Below are 20,910 nucleotides of genomic sequence, written 5' to 3'. Positions count from 1 at the left end.
AAGAGAATTCATATAACTTAGGGATAATGACTTAAAATGGTAACATATTTCTTGATTTGTACACATTTAGTCACTGATTTTTTTTTTGTCCACATTTCCCATTGAACTTGTTGAACTGTTCAAATAACATCCTTATGACCTGCTATTGGAGGTTTAGCCGGTTTCCAGCGTATTTGACACCTCCGACGATACTCCGGTCATCTTCTCCGGCAAGTCTCCGACATTCATGATTTTTCCGGCAAAGATGAACACACATACTTCAGATTTGCTTCAGCTTCTATTCTCCCCTTTCTTTTTCTTATATTTTCTCATGAACTTAAGATCTGTGATGAACACACATACATACACATCATATGAGTGTATGTGTGTTGTTCCAAAATCAAGCATGAACACATCTGAAAATCGTTCCAATAAACCCATATCTTATGTTCAAGCATGAACACATACACACAAACACTTCTAGAGATTGTTTGATTTATTTGAAGAAGATGAACACACACATTGATTTTTGATTTCTGTGAATAAAATGAACACACACACACACACAGATACCTTGAAGATCATTTGATTTTTGGAAAAAAGATAAACACACACATCGATTTTTGTTCAAGAACACACATCGATCAGGGAAAATGAAAATGGAACTCGAATTAGATCAAAACACGATTTTTGTTTAAGAACACACATTGTTCATACACACGATTTTTGTCAAGAACACACACATCGATTTTCAGATATCTTTATTCAATTTTCAGATCTTCATATATCTTCATTTGATTTTCAAAAATACATACCCAGATCTTATGTGTGTGTTTGTGTTATTGTGTTTATTATTTAAAAATCGAAATATGAAACTATGAACATGAACACACACTCAAAAAAAGTTAAACATGGGTAAGAGGGAAGCACGTGTGTGTGGATCTTACTGGGGTCTTTCCTCTCATCGGTTTGAGGAGCGGGGGTTTCACAGCAGGGCATGCCGCTTTCAAATCCATTGCGTGCAAAGTGGCAAAGCATGAGAATGCATGTATAGAAAATCAACATGTGTTTGTACCTTTTGCATTTGATACATTTGGTTTTCTCGCACCAGAGGCGGTGGAGCTCCTCAACAGAGTCCAACATGTCATGCATTCTAATGTCATATCTCCTAGATCCACAAATGTTGTATTCAAAAGAATTAGTTTTGTCATCCAGAAAGGGCGCCGGCTAGCGGTGCAGCTTGTTGCCCGTTTGCCTTCCATCGATATATATTGAACTATATTACTCTATTTATGTTAAGAGAATCGATTTATTTTTTTTATTGAAAAAAATTCTAGAAATTAAGTTTGCTCTTCAAAAATCGAACATAAAATCGTTTTTGGGGTTTTATTCTTCAAAAAACTGAAGCTTTGGTCAAGACATCGGTTAAGATTTGCTTAAGAGCACCATTACGGGAGGTTGGAGACGATGAACAGTAATCTGATGCGTATGTTCATCACAGATCTGAGTTTTTGAGTTCATGAGTAAAGAGAAGGAAGTGAGAATGAGAGAATATACCGGAGTTCTTGACTACGTCGGAAAAAATCATGAACGTTGGAGACTTACCGGAGAAGATGACCGGAGTCTCGCCGGAGAAGATGACCGGAGCTGTCAAATACGCCGGAAACCGGCCAAACCTCGGATAGCAGGTCATAAGGATGTTATTTGTACAGCTTAACAAGTTCAATAGGAAAATATGGACAAAAAAAATCAGTGACTAAATATATATACAAATCAAAAAATATGTTATATTTTTAAGTCATTATCCCTATAACTTACTGCTTTTAGTATTTATTGTGGTTTGACTGCAACAAAAGAACTTAAAAGGGGGTGTTTGGAGTCTTATACATGTTATATTTACTTCACACAAGAATTTAAGTTAAAATTATTAGCAATTTACATTTTGTAACTTGAACGTAATATTTGATGGATTATCTTTCTTTTTTTTTAATCGACAGAATCTAATCTATTTCTAAAACCAACACCCCATTTTATTTATGGTCACGACGGGACTTTAATCATCGACCACAAAGAGAAAGAACACCACCTAATACCGCTACATAATTTTTTTTTGATAATTACATTTTTTTTCTTAGAATGTTCTTTAATTTATAAGTTTAGCACATTTTTAATACCACCTGTACATAAAAAAAAATTGGGGTTTCTTTAAAATAATAAATAAGTGCTTATGATTTAAACTAAAATCTTAAAAACTCAAAAAATGGATAATTTATTCCCTCCAAAGAATGTCAAAGTCAATCTTGCATACAGTTCAAATTAAACTCGTCTGCTAATACAAGTACACAGCTATATTAAAAAAAATTGCATGAAGTCCATACAGAGCTACAACTCCGCAAATCACAACCGTGGTTATCAACGCCGGTGGATCATAAGTATGGCCGCTGCTGCTACCGTAAGGAGTTTTGTCATCAGCCTTTGACTGAGACTCGCCGGAGTCTGAACCACCGGAAACTCCTCCAGAACCACCCGATGGACTCCCACCGCCCACCAACTCCGATGGAGAAGCCGCAGGACCCTACACATTATCAAAAACACATTTTAATAATTCCAATTATTTCATATTAACTTTTTTTTTTTTTTAAATTCCATTTTCTTACATCATGTGATCGTCTCTTTGGTGTAGTTCCATTCAACACTCCGATATCGTAAACTTCTGTTAAATCAGGTCTGAAGAGCCCAAAATTCCTCTCTGCAAGCGAACCTGGCTTCTGATTCTCGTTAAACAACGCAAAAATATAGATTTCGAAGTTCTTTCCAGGCATCAATGGCGTCCCTACTTTAGATGTAGACTTCTTAATCATCCCATCGTTGTATGATTTTGCATTATCAGCGTTCACCCACGTAAGCCATGGTTCACCTAGTGATGGCCACCCTGTCTCCCCGACAACAATTGGCACATCTGCAAATCCCAGTTTCTTCATCGCCGAATAAATCGCATCCATCAATGAATCAAACATATTATCATACTTTTTCCCGGTTACTTTATCGACAAAACCTGGGTTTGGTCTGAATAAACAGTAGCTATCATTTCCCGGTGAGTATCCAAAATATGGATACGGGTTCACCATGAAAGCGGAATTGCTTTCTTGTAAAAACTGAAGCATTGGCTTTATGATTCCAATGTCCCACCCAGACCGGAATGCTCCGGAACTAGGTGGGTCCGATGACACCATAATGCCAAGCGAATGTGGGGTTGTGACTTTTATGTCACTGATCCCCGCCTTGAGTAACGCTTTATGAATCGTTACCATGACGGGGACCAGGCTGTCGATAACGTCAGGTGTCCCCCAATGGAGGATCTCATTACCGACAGCAATGTAACGGATTTTGGTGTCAGGATAATAGGGTTTGATTTTTTCCTTGACCCATTGCTCCGCCTTGGCATTATCTTTAAGTGACGGGATGTCCCCATTGGGGACAGTAACCGTTACGTAGATGCCAGTGTTTGCAAACGCTTTGATGATTTCGGTATTCATATCGAAGATTTTGATACGATCGATGATTGTGTTTTCTCTAAGGAATTGTGCGACTTCTTTAGGTGGAGGTAGGTTGTCAGCAGTTGTGCCATAGTTTACACCGATCGGGTACACGGGCACGAAAATTTGGAAGAATGTCAAGAAAATAAGAAGGCGGGACGTAAAGAAATGGCTCCACATCTTCATCGTTGTTCTTTACAACATGAAACAAACATGAACATTTTGGAAGATTAATATATTTTTAGAGTTAGAAAGTAACTAAATTGCTAAAGATAGATATAAGATTGGATGGGCAAGCGATTTTTAAGAACCTAAAATAATTAAAGGTAATGGACGGGTAAGATGTCATTTAACGAACTAATAGTTTACAGTTGAGTTTATTGCACATAACATGATCCATTAATTTTTGTCGTTTGAAATTAGAGAAAAACTCACAATGTATATTACACCGATTGTGAAAGCTTGTTTGCGCCTTGTCACCACCATGGGATCAATCACCTCGCAACATTAAATCAATTTTCCACAAAAATGAAAGTAACTCCCTCAAATGATTCTACCTCAGAAGATTAAAAATAGCTTTATAATCGAAAAGAACCAATAAACTTGTTAACACCTTTGTTTGGGTCGAGTAATTATGTTCTCAAACTCGCCAAAAGCATCGAATTTGTCGTTGTTTAATTTGTTTCTTAATCGATTACAAAATATATCCAAGAATTAAGAAGGTGGTTTTATAAGAAATATGACTTTGAATGGAAAGAATTTGGAACAAATCTATCCACATATATCGAGTTATCGATAAAGGATGAAGAGCATTACAATTGGAAAAGGGTATGCGTAAATAGGAATTTTGGTTGGTTTATTAATTTATCCACATATATCCACATAAATAGGAATTTTGGTTGGTTTTATAAGAAATATGACTTTGAATGGAAAGAATTTGGAACAAATCTACTTATCGATAAAGGATGAAGAGCATTACAATTGGAAAAAGGTATGCGTAAATAGGAATTTTGGTTGGTTTATTAATTTATCCACATATATCGAGCGATTTCAACCGGTGAATAAGGAAGCACAAGAATATATAATCAACCAGTCGATATCTCGCGCGTTGCGCAACTATAATTAAAATATTGATAAATATATATTATTAAAATAAATATATTTACGTAAGTAACTTTAAATTAATAATTCTTACATTAATTTATTATAAACCATTCTAAGTATTTTAAATAAATGATAATCATTACCAAATATAGATATAGGAAATTACTTTCGTAATAGATCTATGATTATCAAATAATAGATCTCATATTATTTTATTTAAAGTTACATCATCTCAATGACCACTACCCATGAAAATAAAAATAAACTCAATTTAGATAGATATATTTTATGTGATATTATTTCAATGAAATATATCTATAGGTTGTGTGTTATATTTAACATTTTATTTATATCTTTATTAATTTTAATAAATTTTAAAACTATTTTTTGATATAGGTTTCATATTTAATATTATATTTAAACTTTTAATATTTTTAATTTATTTTAAACTATCTAAGGAAAAAATTATTATTATAAAAAGTAGATTTTAATCAATTTTTTTTATTCATTTGACATTTGTATTTAGATCTTATATTTAAACTTTTTAACTATTTAGAAAAAATAGGTTTTGAATATATTATAAAACTATGTTTTAATTTAACATCATATTTAGATTAACAAACTAACTACGTTATAGTGAGAATAAAGAATTAAAATTGAAATTATAATAATATTGGATTTAATGTATTAATTTTAAAAGAAGTTGAAAAGTTGGGGATTTCAAATGAATGTGGTTGAAGAAAAAATGTCTATATTATAAGTATACAAGGCGAATACCCGCGCGCTGCGCAAAATACAACAATATATTTGAAATTTTTATAAATATATGTTTTTAAATATATCAATGACATTGTTATTAGCTTTTATATAATAAATCTTATAATAAGTTGGTATAAATATTGTTTGTTTTGAATTATATGATAATTTAGATATCTTTTAAAATTGTATAATCCTAAGTGTTTTAATGACGTCTACCTGCAAGTTACTTATGAATAAAATTAAATATAATGTATGATTTAATGATATTTATAGTTGTTGTTATGATTAATTAATTTTAAAAGTTTATTTGCTTAAGATTTTAATTTCTATCATTGTAATTATTTAAAACATCAAACATTGTTTTTGTTTTTAAAGACAACAATATAATTTTTATATATAATTTTACTTTTAACTATTGTTGTTGTAAGTTATTTTGAAATAACGTATTTCGAAATTCTTAATTATTTTAATTTGGTTTCAGAAATTTAATGTTTTTAAAACTTATTTGATGAATATTGTTAGTTTCTATGATTGTAGTTATTTAAAACAAAAAACATTGTTTTTGTTTTTAAAGAAAATATTATAGTTTTTTATATAATATTACTTTTAACTATTTTTACTGTAACTTATTTTTAAGCTATTTATTTAAAAATTGTTAATGATTATAAAAAATAGTTTCATGGTTTTTTTTTGTTAATTTACGATTACAATTTAGGTTTAACACTATAATTTATACTCTTTAACTATTTATAAAACAGTCTTTCGATTTTTTTCAAGTTTAACTGAAATTTTGATTTAAGTTAACTGTTTAATATTATATTGAAATTAATAATTTAACTATTTTGCATCAACTCATAAATTATAAAAATGTTTTGACTTTAAAATGATAATTGCTCACAAATGACAACATATTTAAACTAATAAGTTAACTATAATATGTTAAAACGTTAAAGTCATAATTTTATAAACATAAATAAATATGATATTTTAATATTGTAGTTTAGTCAATCGTTTGAATGACTTCTACTGGCGAGTTACACATGAATAAAACTAAATATAATATATGGTTTAATGTTATTTATAGTTGTTGTTATTGTTAATTAACTTTTTAACATTTATTTGCTTAATATTTTAATTTCTATCATTATAATTTTTTAAAACACCAAGCATTGTTTTTTTATTTTAAATGTAACAATATAATCATTTGTATAGAGTTATTTTTAACTATTTTTATTGTAAGCTATTTTAAGCTACTTATTTGAAAACTTTTAACGATTATAAAAATATCTTTAGGAAATATTTTAGTTAAACTGAGATTACAATTTTGTTTTTGCATTTATCACTACAATTTATCAGTTTTAACTATTTACAAAATTCTTTGGTTTTTTAAGTGGAAATGAAATTTATATTTAAGTTGATACTATAATGTTATATTTAAATTAATAATTTAAGTATTTTGTCCAAACTGTTCAAAATTTGTACCTTTAAACTGATAATGGTTTACATACAACAACATTTTAATTCTGATAAATTAAGTATAATATATTAAAATTTAAAGACATAACTTTATAAGTAGAAGTAAATATATTATTTTAAAATTGAAATTTACTTTATTTATGATTACACTTTAGGTTTGATATTTATTTAACTTTATTAACCAACTTATAATCATTATTAGAAAGACACTACAATTTATCTCTTTTAACTATTTACAAAATATTTGTTGGGTTGTTTAAGTTAAACTAAAATTTATATTTAAGTTGTGTGACATCCCCATTTTCACGGCCAGAAAAGACCGATTTTGTTTATGCTTTATAAAAATCAGAGTACTTCTTTTAATAAAAATCTTGCGGAATTTGTTCCCAGAAAAACATGATGAATACGTTATCAAAGCATTTCCGAAGAAATGTATTTTTATTCATTTTAAAACATTTGGGATATCATCGTCAATACAGAAACATAAGCATAAACAGAACTTACATTCATTTACACTAGTGATCTACATCTCTTTTAAATCTCTCAGTGTAAAGTAACTTCATATCGACACCTGTGATACAAATAAACTGAGTAGGTCGGGTTGGGAAACCTGGTGAGTACATAGGGTTTTCAACCCACAATAATATAATTATTATGTTTAATCATCAAACAATTAACCCAATTACCCATCCCCATTATCTTATTTACTCTTAAGGATTACCCTAAGAATCAGCTATTCCTTGTTCATTCTTTCCTAAGGATTATCCTAAGGAATCGGCACAAAGTCCAACGTCGCCACGGTTTACCCAACAGGCACTAAGTTCATAGTCACCAGGGTTTAGGCACTAAGTCTGCATAGTCGCCAGGGTTTATACAACAGGCACTAAGTCCATAGTTACCAGGGTTTAGGCACTAAGTCTGCATAGTCGTCAGGGTTTATCTCGTTTATTGACAATATTATTTTCGATAGTCCACTCGCAATACATGTTAATGGGTTTTTTTAGAGTACACCGGGTGAGCACATCGTTCACAACACCTACAGGTTGCGAGCCTGCTAGTGTCCCACTGGACTGTCTAGAATCGTTTGTGGTTGTCATCCATACTCTGCTAGATGACAGGGCCAACGCTTGGGTAAAAGGCTTCTCTCATTGTTCACCTCTCACCCTTATCTCATGGTCTATATCACCTCTCATCTCATCATCCAACTCATATTTCATCTACCCATCTTTTACCCATCATAATTATAGGTATAAAATACATATACAGTTTAAAATAATTAAAACATGTATATTTTTGTTCATCCAGCATAAATATTAAGTACACAGATAATATGCACACATAGCACGTAATTTATACTAAATACTTTATATCTATGTGTAAGATGAAAGTAACTATGCACTCACTTGTTAAAGTGATGATTCCAAACTCGGACAGCGCTTCGCTTCTTAACAATATAATTTCCTTCGACGAAACCTAGTATTATTACCACTAGATTTTAGTCTAATATTTATTGCGACTAATTATTAGTCTAGATTCGTCATTAACTCAGAGTCTACTTCATGATCTATCAAGTAAGGATCGGCCAGGCAGAACAGTTGGGAGGCAGGACCATTTCGGCATATAGCTTTTCTGAAATCCAACAACCAAACCCAACGTGACCATTCTAGACACCTCTCCCGTAAGTAGTTCAATCAGTATAACGACTTTGAATCACTGATAAATTTTATTTATAGGTTCATAATAACGATATTATAAGCTATATTTAAAGTAGGGTAGCATAACTTACTTAGCTAGGAGTCGGGCTCTGCAGGGGCAGAACTTCGTCGCTGAATCTTTCTAAGAAAGATTCTTGCAGCGCTTCAGCGCTCACCTTACTATACTAAAAACTACAGAAAGAGAAGTCGAATCACGAGGGACCGAAATGCTCGGGGGATAAGAAGAGAAAGACTCTTGAATCAAGAGAATGGTGCAATAAATATGAGTGCTAGAGGCTCTTATTTATAATGATTGAATTTTCAAAAACTACCATCCATAGTTACTTAATGACCTTATAGTTATATAAACGACTAAACACCCCTTTATAATACTATTTTAAATAGATTTAATGATATTTGTACTAAACTAATGTCGAAAGTACTCAACACTAGTCTTATAACGACCGCATCGTCGATACCTTTCTAATGATATATACATATGTATATATATGTAGACGTATATATGATTTACACTTTATTTTAATACGTAAATGTGCTATTAAAAATTATTACTCGTTCATACGAACTCCGTTTTTGACGTTCTTTATATCCACGTGTAGCTATCGACGAGATCTATAACTTTCGTTTAGACTCCGTCGGCTAATTTTGAATTTATATTTTTGTCCATATTTTTATAAAATTAAATAATTCTGTTAAAATCATAACTCTCTCGTACGGACTCCATTTTTGGCATTCTTTTTTTTAAACTTCCTATTTTAAGGAGTACTACGATTTTCATTTTGGTGGCATTAGCTAAAAGTCAACCATTCTCTTCGTAGTTTTTTACGTCATACATTCGTTGTGCGCGACTGACTTTTATATCTTATAAAAATCATATCTAATTCATACGGATTCGGATTTCGACGAAATTTATATTTTCTTGATGGGGACGACATGTACTTCCTAAATATATAATAATATATATATATATATATATATATATATATATATATATGTTTTGGCGCACTTATTTTTACGATTTACGAACGAATCCACTGATTTTTCCTATTTTATTATTATTATAATAATCATGAAACGTATAATATTCAAATAATTCTTCTTTGTTACGTCAAATAGGTTACAATTTTTAACCCTAACTATTACTTTGGTTAAGATTATTTATCCTAGATGATAAAAAAATCTTTCTTAACGCTTATTATGTCTTAATTGACTAGTCTGAATCTGCGGGTGTTACAAGTTGACCCTGTAATGTTATATTTAAATTAATAATTTAAGTATTTTATACAAATTGTTCCAAAATTATATCTTTAAAATGATAATGGTTTACATCCAATACTATATTAAAACTAATAAATTAAGTATAGTATGTTAAAAGTTAAAAAAAAAAACATAATTTTATAAGTAGAAGTAAAGATATTATTTTAATATTGAAATTTAGTTTATATATGATTACACTTAAGGTTTGATATTTATTTAACCTTATTAACCAACTTATAATTATTATTAGAAAGAAAATTGAAAAGTCATGGAAGTTTCAAATGAATGTGGTGAAAGGAAAAATGCATGGGGGTTTCAAATGAATGTGGTTATTTAGATCTTATATTTAAATTTTTTAACTATTTAGAAAAAATAGGTTTTGAATATATTATAAAAACTATGTTTTAAATTTAACATCATATTTAGATTAACAAACTAACTACGTTATAGTGAGAATAAAGAATTAAAATTGAAATTATAAAAATATTGATTAATGTATTAATTTTAAAAGAAGTTGAAAAATTGGAAGTTTCAAATGAATGTGGTTGAAGAAAAAATGTCTCTACTATAAGTATACTAGACCAATATCCGGGCATTGCGTAGAATACAACAATATATTTGAAATCTGTACATATATATGTTTTTTAAATATATCAATGACTTTATGGTTAGCTCCTATATAATAAATCTTATAATAAGTTTGCATGAACATTATTTGGTTTGAATTATATGATAATGTAGACATATTTTAAAATTCTATAATCTCAATTGTCTCAATGGCATCTACGTGCGTGTTACTCATGAATAAAATTAGATATAATATATGGTTTATAATAAGTCATACTTATGTAGTTCCAATGTTTCCACTTCATTACCCGATTCACATAACCCAATTTTAACATGAAATTTTTTTGGCATTCATCTTCCTTAGTCCTTAACTGTTCGCAAGCTAGTTGTTGTGACATTTTATATTTTTCTTACCTACTATAGTCTTGATACATCTAAAAGATGCATTTTCACATGCTTACTTTCTCTCACATTGGGAAGTCATACACTCCCAATGTTTCTAACTTCTCATCTCTAGATGACACATGGTCATCACATTCTCTTACTAGGACTCTATACATAGTCTTAGACCCTTCTCGTGAGTCCTCTATCTTCCCACTTCTCTATCTAACTTCATAATCTTTTTCTAATTGTCCCTTATTACACATAAGGTCAATCTTTCCTCTTTCTCTAACAATCATTCACAGGTAAATTGTTACAAAATATACACATATCTATACAATCTCACATGTCTATCCTTTCTCATATACCTCCTCATCTTTCTCTCTTGTAGGCACACTAACAAACTGTCCTCTTACTCGTCATACTCTACATCTCTTACTTCCTCATAAGTATTGACCCATCTTCTCATGTTCCTTAGCTCTTAACACAACACAATGGAACATTTATACTATCTTTCTCTTTCTCTTAATTTTCTATCATGACACTTTTCACACTACTTTCTTTATATCTAAACATCTTTCACATTCATCCTCTAATATTTCGTTGGTCAATGTTATCACCATAGCATATAACAACATGGTACAAGCTTTACTTAACATATTTTATACATTGTCCAAATAACAACGCGTTTTCTTTTCTACATGGTCATTGCTCTCAACAAATGCCACTCTACTTTTATACTCATCAGTACACTTATTTACTCTTTAACTCTTTCTAATATAGGCTCTCTCTATCGTTTTTTTTTCTATGGGCATACCAGCCCTCTTACTCTTTTTTGTCCTTTTTCTTAGCACTTTTTCTCTATATTTCTATCTCTATCTTTTTTTGTCCCTCTTTTTTCCCCATTCTTTAATCTTCACTTTCTCTTCTTCTTTGGGACACATACTCTATCTAGTGTTCATCTACTAGGACACATCATTTCTAGCACATATTTCTTTCATGATACTACATTACCATTCTTTCTACATACTCTTGGCATCGATTTAACTAGAGAGCCTATACATGTCATTTTGCAAAATGAACTTTCTTTCTTTGTTCTCTAACATTCTGGACCCAAACCTTCAAGGTTGGTCAATATACTAATCTCTAGCTCTTCAGGTTCTTTATCTTCGTATATTCTCAGTTGTATACCTTGATCTCTTAGCACGGTTTATCAAAAAACCAACTCATAATATCTACTTCTCATTTATCTTCCATAGTTTAATACTAGTAATAGATACACTAAACCTAATTCACTTAAATTATGGCTATGATACTAATATTAATGACCCGAATTTCTAACATCTAATTAACTAGGGAATTATTAGAATTTTCTAACAAGTATGGAATTCTATCAAAATTTAAAACACTCTAATCCCAGGTTACATTCGGTTTTACAATAAAATTTTACATATAAATTAAAGCATCGAGGAATATACAAAGAAATAAACTACTCTTAATCTCGGTCCTTATGCTCCTAACTTTTTCACGTACATCGGCTGCTACCTGAACCTGCAAAACATGAAACATCTCTACAACATTAGACATCAATGTTTGATGAGTTATATTCTATCTATTTTCATGTCCATCTACTCTTCATCTAACTCTTTCTATCTTTCCATACTCGAATATTCTTTTCTTGTCTTTCTCATACTACAATCTAACTCTTATTCTCTTCTTCCTCTTATCTTCACATACTCTATCTTATGTCCTCTTTTTTCATACTCTACTCCATTCTCTATCTTTCTTATCTTATCAATCCCTTACTCCATCATATACTCTTCTTCTCATACCATCTCTTAGCCTCTTCACATGCTCATCTCATATTCTATGTATATACTATATCTCTGCCTCCACCTATATCTCTTCTCTTCATCTTCTTATCTCTCTCCGTACTCTATCTCATCTCATCTTTCTTATACTCTTCTTTATGCTCTATGCATGATCTTCGTTATATATTACTCAGTTCTTCTCATATTTTTAACTCTTAGCCTGCATTTCATGTTCATCATGCTTGATCTCATACTTCTCATCTTGATCCCTCATAGTTCCTTTTCTATTCTCTTTCTTATTTTGAATACCTTCACGGATTCCTTTCTCTTAATCCGTCATAAACTATCTCTAAGTTCTTAAAAGAAATTCATTATTGTGTTCCACTTATGTAACCTTTTCTCTATCTTTTCTAACCTTTCATAATCTTTATTCCCACAAGAATCATCTATATGACATCCCTAAAGGGGCCATCCATCTATGTTTCCTAAGGAACTATCACCTTTTTCCCGAAAGTATCATATTCTTATCCCCGAAGGAACCTCTATCCCATTCCCAAAAAAATCATCTTTCAAAACATCTCTATCTCTTTATCTCATTAAGAGATCTTCTGCTACAAATCTGGTACTTAACTCATTAAGTACTTATTATTTATCTATGTCTATTAACAAATAGGTATTCTACATTATATCATCCATGTCTAGAGATAGATACATACACTTATGATTATACTATGTATAATCGTTCTCTATCTCGATTTGCAATCTCTTAGGTATCCATAGATACCTTTTTCATCATCTACTTATACATAGGATTATAATACATATACTCACATTCTATATTTATCTACTCTCAAGGGTATTACTCAAAATACTCTTGTTCTTTCTCTATACATATCTACATACTTTGGCTATACATACATGCTTACATAGGATTATAATACATATAATCCTCTTCTTTCTTCTCTTTGTCATGCTTAGATACATGAATCTCACATATTATATATATATATATATATATATATATATATATATATATATATATATATATATATATATATATGGGAAAGATCAATAGAAAATGTATATATCTCTAGAAACCCTAAAAGCTATAAAATCAACAGAAATACATAGAAAAAAAATACTTTGAGATATCCAATCTTTTTTTGGACTTTATAAACATTAAAATCGTGCACACACAAACACACACACACACACACACATATATATATATATATATATATATATATATATATATATATATATATATATATATATATATATATATATATATATATATATATATAATTTCGCTGAAAAAAAAAATTGAATTTTTTCTTAAAAAATATTATTTTTTTTAATTTATTTTTCAGTGAAAATGTAGCTAAATATGTGATTTTTTATTTATAATTTAAAAAAAAAGATTAGATATCTCAAAGTATTTTTTTATGTATTTTAGTTTTTTTGGGTATCCTGGGTTTTTTTTAGGTTTATGCATTTTCTATTGATCTTCCCACTATATATATATATATAACAACATATAAAGAGAGTAAGTTAAAACTCACCTTGTTAGTTAGTGAGGACTAACTACCACTTAGCTCCAAATCTCCAATTAATCCATCTTGGCTCATCCTCTTTCTCAAGGCCTAATCATACAACATTTCAATTTCCTTAAAACTTATATTAGCCTATCAAGAGCTTATCTACTTTTAATGTCAAAATGATCACTTAATTGATCATAATTCTAACATTTCATTATCTACTTCTAAATTCAATCTAATCAATGAATTAAGCATCACATACTACTTAATTCATCATAATTTAACATCTAATGCATCAATTAACATAATCACTAGTTTACGGTTTCAAACCCTAACTTCACACATATAGATTTCTACTTGGAAACCATACATAAAGCTTGTTCAGAGCTTCTAAACACTATCAATGGCATCATTTAACAAGCTTCTTAAGGGTAATTATTCATATCTAATTCAATTTCATAAATCCCTAATAAAGCCCTAAAAGCTTAAATGAAGGATATGATTACCTCATAAGCTTTTGATGTCTAATCCAAACTATAAACATCTTATACCGCCACTTGACCCTCCTTCAACCTCCACATCATTGGAGCTCCCTCCTTTAAGGAGTGGGATTGTTTTTGGCGAGAATGAAAACTGGTCAGGGGGTTTATACTATGTGACACTGTTTCATGTCATATGTTTACCGCGTTGTGGTTACCAGTTGACCCGTAGTCAATGAAAGCTATTTAATTGCCACGTCATGGTGTTCTACTTGCCCCCATCATGGTGCACTATCTCCATTAGCAACGTAATTTGGCCATCCGCACTGTGGTACCCATTTACCACATTGTAGTGTAATGTAGGTTGTCTTCCTCTTATGAAGAAGAACTACGTATGAATCTCTATCTTCCCTCACTATTCTGTGGTGAAGTCCTCACCGCGCCGCGGTGGCTATATGACCGCAACCTTCAAGGTTGATTCCATTTCAACCTTGGGACATTTTCTTCAAATTTTAAACCTTCATATCTTCTTCGTCTTAAACCCATTTTCTATGATCTTTATATCCGCACGAAGGTGGGAACATACTCTACAACTCTGTTAAGTCATTTATCACAAACTTAATATGGGTCTTAATTTGTTAAGTCACAAAGTTGGCCTACAAACATAAAATTTTCCATTTTACCCTTTTCGCCAATATGCATTTTCTCATGTATTCTCTCTCTTGAACTTACTCATCTAACCTCTTCTAGGTGACTTAAACTCTTTTTGTCCATTTTCATGAAGTCACAACTTCATAATTTCATATTTTTCTCATAGTTGACCATTTTGCCCTTTTGGTCAATATTTGACTAAAAGTCAAATCTTTCTAAATTTTAGGTTCTTATAATAAATGTTCATTATTCAATAAGATATTTTTTTATTATTCAAAAAAGGAACAAAACTCAATAAACAAAATAAGTTTATGAATTGAGATCTCATGAGATGATTAAAAGAAAACCACTAAATCATTACTTAGATTTAATGTAAATTGTTCGTTCGTTGGATAATGGTAGATTATTTGATCTTAATTGGGATTATGGTCGACATAGTCAAGGAGCTTGTAAGTGATGAGCATTATTAAATGTTCTTTCTTGTAGCAGTGAAGATATATCTCCAAGGTTATCTATAAAAACCTTCTACATCTTTTGTTTGCTTGATCTTCTTGTAGTAATCTTGTATGGTGTCAATGAAATTATCTTCAAAGCTTATCCATTCTGAAACAAATTTGTACACAGATTACCTCGATGAAGAAAACTGATTGTGGTGTTTTATCAATAAAAAATGTTAAATGTGACTTAAGCTTTTGGACTATTCTCATGGAGCATCTAGTTCCAATGGAGCATCTATATTAGTGATACATTAAAACTCACTTTAATGATTTTTTTCATTTTGTAATTGGTTTTTAGTTTTTAGTTTTTTTTTTGTCTTTACTAGGATGTTAAAGATATACCAATGAATGAGATTGAGGTTGCAACACAAGATGTAATTTTGAAGACACAAGTACCAACAGATTCAAGAACATGGTATATATGACACCTAAGTTGTAGTGTCCAAATCTAAGACAAGAATGTGACAACCCGAAACTTTTATCCTGTGCAATCGATCTTAATACCAATATTAAACTCGATTTTATCATCTTTTAACGCCGTTTAAGAGTTAGTTTAAGTGTTCTAAGCTTGAGTACAGTCGGGAATGAGATTAGAAATGAGTCAACAAGTCGTATAGCGACAAAACTGGGCCTTACACCCTCATGAGAGATGTGTACGGCCGCACACATGGGTGTGCGGCCGCACACCCACTCTCCAGCCGCACACACCCTTATATATATATATATATATATATATATATATATATATATATATATATATATATATATATATAAGGAGACCCCCCTACACTCATTCCTATCCTTTGGCTGCACTCTACTTTCTCTCACTACTTTCTCTCTCTAAAAACTTCATCCAATAACACTCAAAAGGCCTCAAAAACGTGAACTACTCCATCATTCAGCTTGTTATAGTGGTAAGACACCTGAATCTAAGCCTAAAACTCATAGTGTTCTTCGTGTTCTTCATCCTTTGAAGGTGTACGGCCGCACACCTTCATAAGGTGGCCGCACACACACTAAACTCTCCAAAGTGAAGAGTTTTCGCCTTCATTTACTAATAGGACTTGGTATTAGCACAAGAACACCTCGAAAACACCTCAAAATCGACATTTCAGACACAAACGAGGAGTGTACGGCCGCACACTCCTGTGTACAGCCGCACACACACTCTGTACGGCCGCACACTCCTGTGTGCAACCGCACACGCAGCCTGGCCGCACACCCTGGCCGCACACTCACTCAAATGGCCGTACACATCCCTTATTTGATCATATAGGGTCCCGACAAGCCTTTCCAAGTCTTTAGGGTGGTTTCCCGTCATATTTAGTCATGAAACACCCTAATTCTAACACACATATGTGTTATCACATGGTAATAGGATCCACTCGCGTACGAAACATCGGTTGACACTCAACACTCGTAACCAATTGTGCTTTCGGACCCTACGATAAACTGTGAGTTCATACCCCTATACTTTTCCGAGTTTTTCATGTTTACAGGGGGGAATACAAGCAAAAGTACAAGGAAACTTGTGCTCAAATATATTATTTTGTTTAAAATAATTAAATGTTCAGTATGCTTTCAAACACAGAAAACCGTTTTACCATTCGATTTAGAAATCAACTCGTAGAAACAATTTTCAAAACTAAAGCACGGAACTTATGAATCTTGTCATAAATTGTGATGTTTTACAAAGGATTCATACCAACCATAAACAGGGTTTTCTGTATTATTACTTGTAAATTTGTTAGTCTAAGGATTGGAGACACGTCCTTGGTAACACTCCACCGGATTCGTGAGTGTAGGACTACCCTTATAACCAGAATCTCCTGGAGGGAGAGCGTGACTATTGTGTATAGATCTATACGGGACTGACTATCCCGCACCTCGCTGCTAGCTACAGTGGGACCGTCAGGTCTACGGGTGACAAAGTCATAAAATGATACTGGCCACCGTACGTGCCATATCCAGTTTAATGTATGGTTATGAAACTCGCAACCTAGATAACAGAGATTTACTTTGGTAATAATGAATCTAGTGAACTAACCTCAAAGTAATAACCGATTTGATTACTAGAGGGTATTGATAATACCCTTAGGATCTAGTTCACTACCTACTTATTAGTTCTATTTTTGTAATAAGACTAATACATCTCACGGAGAATAAACAGGGTCTTTCAAGGAAACTACATCTAACGACACAAGTATGGTAGATACTTGTACTTCTCTTTCAGAATCGATAACCAAACATCTTTCATAAGAAAATATGGGATTTTCTTGGGATAACTCAAACTTTCATAAACAGGTGGTTTATCATATAACTAATGGAAAATCAAACATCTTTCATAAGAAAATATGGGATTTTCTTGGTAAACACTTTTCAAAGGATCAAAGAAACCTTTCTTTCACCAGAACTAAACGCTTATGAACTCACCAGCTTTATGCTGATATTCTTTAAAACTGCTTGTATTCTCAAGGCATCAATAGACAGGTATTCCTGCCGACTTTTGAGAAGACGGAGCGTTTCGGATTCCCGTCTTTTACTTTTACTATACTGTTATGTATAAATCATGTTTTTGAACAATGTAAAATCTTTTTATATATGTATTCAATGTTTGGTTGTGTTTACTATGCTTGCTATGATACAACTGTTGTGATACTACACATGACGTCACTCCGCCCCGGAACGTTTCCGCCTTCAGTTTTCGGGGTGTGACAAAGAAGAACCTCATAGAGAATTCTTAAAAATAGGCTTAAAAACATAGGAGGTGTTGGTGGTTCTCTAGATTTAGTAGTGGAGTTGGATTATGGTGTTAGGATATTCAGGGTAATAGTTGAGTAATGGTGATTATAATGTCGTTTTTTAAACACTTTATAATTTTCTTTAACAAATTGGTTTGCCTTTTGTAAACATACTCTTTGTGAATACCCTTAAGATGGTTGGTTTGTAGTTTTAAGGTCATATTTTTCATTTTGGTTATATTGGTCAGATTATGCCCTTAAGATGGTTTGTTAACATATTATAATTTTAAGTTCATATTTTTCATTTTGGTTATATTGATCGGATTATGCCATTAATATGGTTGGTTATGACATATTGCAGTTACAAGGCCATATTTGTTATTTTGGTCATATTGGCTATATTAGTCACATTCGATAATATTGCATTTTGAATACACATAATGGTCATATCGGTCACAATAATTTACTCGTTTCATTAACCAAAATTTTTGCATTACACCACAAAACTTTACCAAAAGATAACATGATGAATTACCATATTACCCTACAACTTATGTTAAACTATAGATACATTATCAGATACATCACCCCAATAATGACACACACCAAACAAAACTTCATCCACTTCCACAATCCAACTTTATTAATAGGTGTAGTGGCATTCATAGGCAATCTAACTTCATTACCATTAAGGGGAATTCACAGGCATATTGATAGATAAATGAGCATTAGGGGGCATCCACATGCACATTGACAGGTACATGGGCATTAACAACTACACTAACATTAGCAAAAGCTCCCAATTCGAACATCTTATCTCTATACCATTTGTTTTTCAAAGCTGGGAATCCAACAAAAATGCTTGCGCTCCTTTTATTCATACTACAACATAAAATTTGCAACATTTATAACCTAAATCAAATGCTTGTAATGAAAGAATGAGAAATATAGAATCTTTACCATGAAATTTGGGAAACCAAAGAATCTTTGACCTTAGATTCTTTGAAATCCATGATGTCTACATTCCACACAGATCTCCACAATCACACCTACATGTAATGAGAACGTTTGAAGAAGAAGACGATATCGATCTATGCTAACTAATTGGGGGTGTGAAGATTTCTGATATCTTATTCACTTAAATCCACCCCTAAATACCGCTTCATATATGAAAACCCTAAGCGTATAATTGGTTGTACATGTTGTCTTGCCACGTATGATGCCATATAAGCTACTAATTTGTCGTAATTGATTAAATTAACAACTTTGGCTTAATTGCTACAAAAATATATTATGACTAAACTAAATATGAGTTTAAAATGTAAATGACTTTTATTAAGATTTCCTTTAACAAAATTGGTTAAGATATATCGGTTTTATGTTAGATATTTATGGGACCACATCATATATATATATATATATATATATATATATATATATATATATATATATATAATTATAATGTTATCATTAAATCCAGATAAATTGTTAATGGACCGATTTATAGAATATTTACTTATCATGTGGGCTGAGTTCCCGGTTTGACTCACGATCCTCAAGATCCCTTCCATCTCTCACATTAGGGTTTATATTCATCTATAAATATATGTAATGAGGAGCGAATCAACACACACGAAATACACATGTAAATTTGTTTAGGATTTACTGAGGATTTTAGAGAGAGCTCTTGAGATCAACTGGAAAACCCAACCCTAATTCTTCAGATCCGAAGATTATAATAAAATTAGGTATGTAATCGTTCTTTAATGTTTAAGTTTTCTTTTAATCAGATTTGATATTAAAGATCCAAAGTTATGCTTCAACGTTTATGTTTTTTTGGCTATCAAACTAACCAACAATTGGTATCAGAGCCGACTCGAATCTGTTATTAGAAATTTTTTTATTGGTTTAAGATCTCTAAACTTAGTTTATGAAATAACATACCTGTTTTTCCTCGTTATGTTAAGATTACACTCTTTGAGTTTCATTATTTGCATGTTATTATTATTTTGATGGATTTGCCTTTTCTCACGCATCTTCATGAGTTCCACCTCTTATCCCATCTCATTGATACCATTATATATTTTTTTTATGGTATTGATAAATTAAGAAAATCGTCTTAACGGTCATACCAAATTTGGTTTTCATTATAAGGTTTATAATAAGTTCTATTATTGCTCAATATGGATTTAAAATTAAAAAAAAATTCATTATTGTTTTGTAGATATATACAAAGGTTGTATTGCTTTTGTATTCTTTTTTTAATGAAATTGTGTTGCGTCGAAACATTTTTTTTCTTGGGTTTATATAACACAAGTTTATAAGAAAAACTTTTGAGATTTTGTATATTCCGCTATATATTCGCTATAATAAATCTTCATTCTTACAACCTTGCTATTGTTTAATTATTTGGTTTATA

At 31.2% G+C, this 20,910-nt stretch overlaps 1 protein-coding gene across 1 annotated transcript; it reads right to left on the bottom strand.

The window, feature by feature from the left end:
* Positions 1-2,224: 2,224 nt before the first annotated feature.
* LOC145138576 (glucan endo-1,3-beta-glucosidase-like) lies at positions 2,225-4,283 on the bottom strand. Its single transcript, XM_079072638.1, has 3 exons — positions 3,951-4,283; positions 2,637-3,708; positions 2,225-2,554 (listed from the first exon to the last, which is right to left on the bottom strand). The coding sequence occupies exons 2-3, from the start codon at positions 3,699-3,701 to the stop codon at positions 2,309-2,311; spliced, it is 1,311 nt and encodes a 436-aa protein (XP_078928764.1). The 5' UTR covers positions 3,702-3,708; positions 3,951-4,283; the 3' UTR covers positions 2,225-2,308.
* Between the last annotated feature and the right edge of the window lie 16,627 nt (positions 4,284-20,910).

This window comes from Lactuca virosa, chromosome 9 (genome assembly GCF_052849685.1).
Source record: "Lactuca virosa cultivar CGN04683 chromosome 9, Lactuca_virosa_CGN04683_v6, whole genome shotgun sequence".
Taxonomy (NCBI): Eukaryota; Viridiplantae; Streptophyta; class Magnoliopsida; order Asterales; family Asteraceae; genus Lactuca; species Lactuca virosa.
Note: the sequence above shows the minus strand (reverse complement) of the source record. Positions and strands in the feature narration are given on the sequence as shown.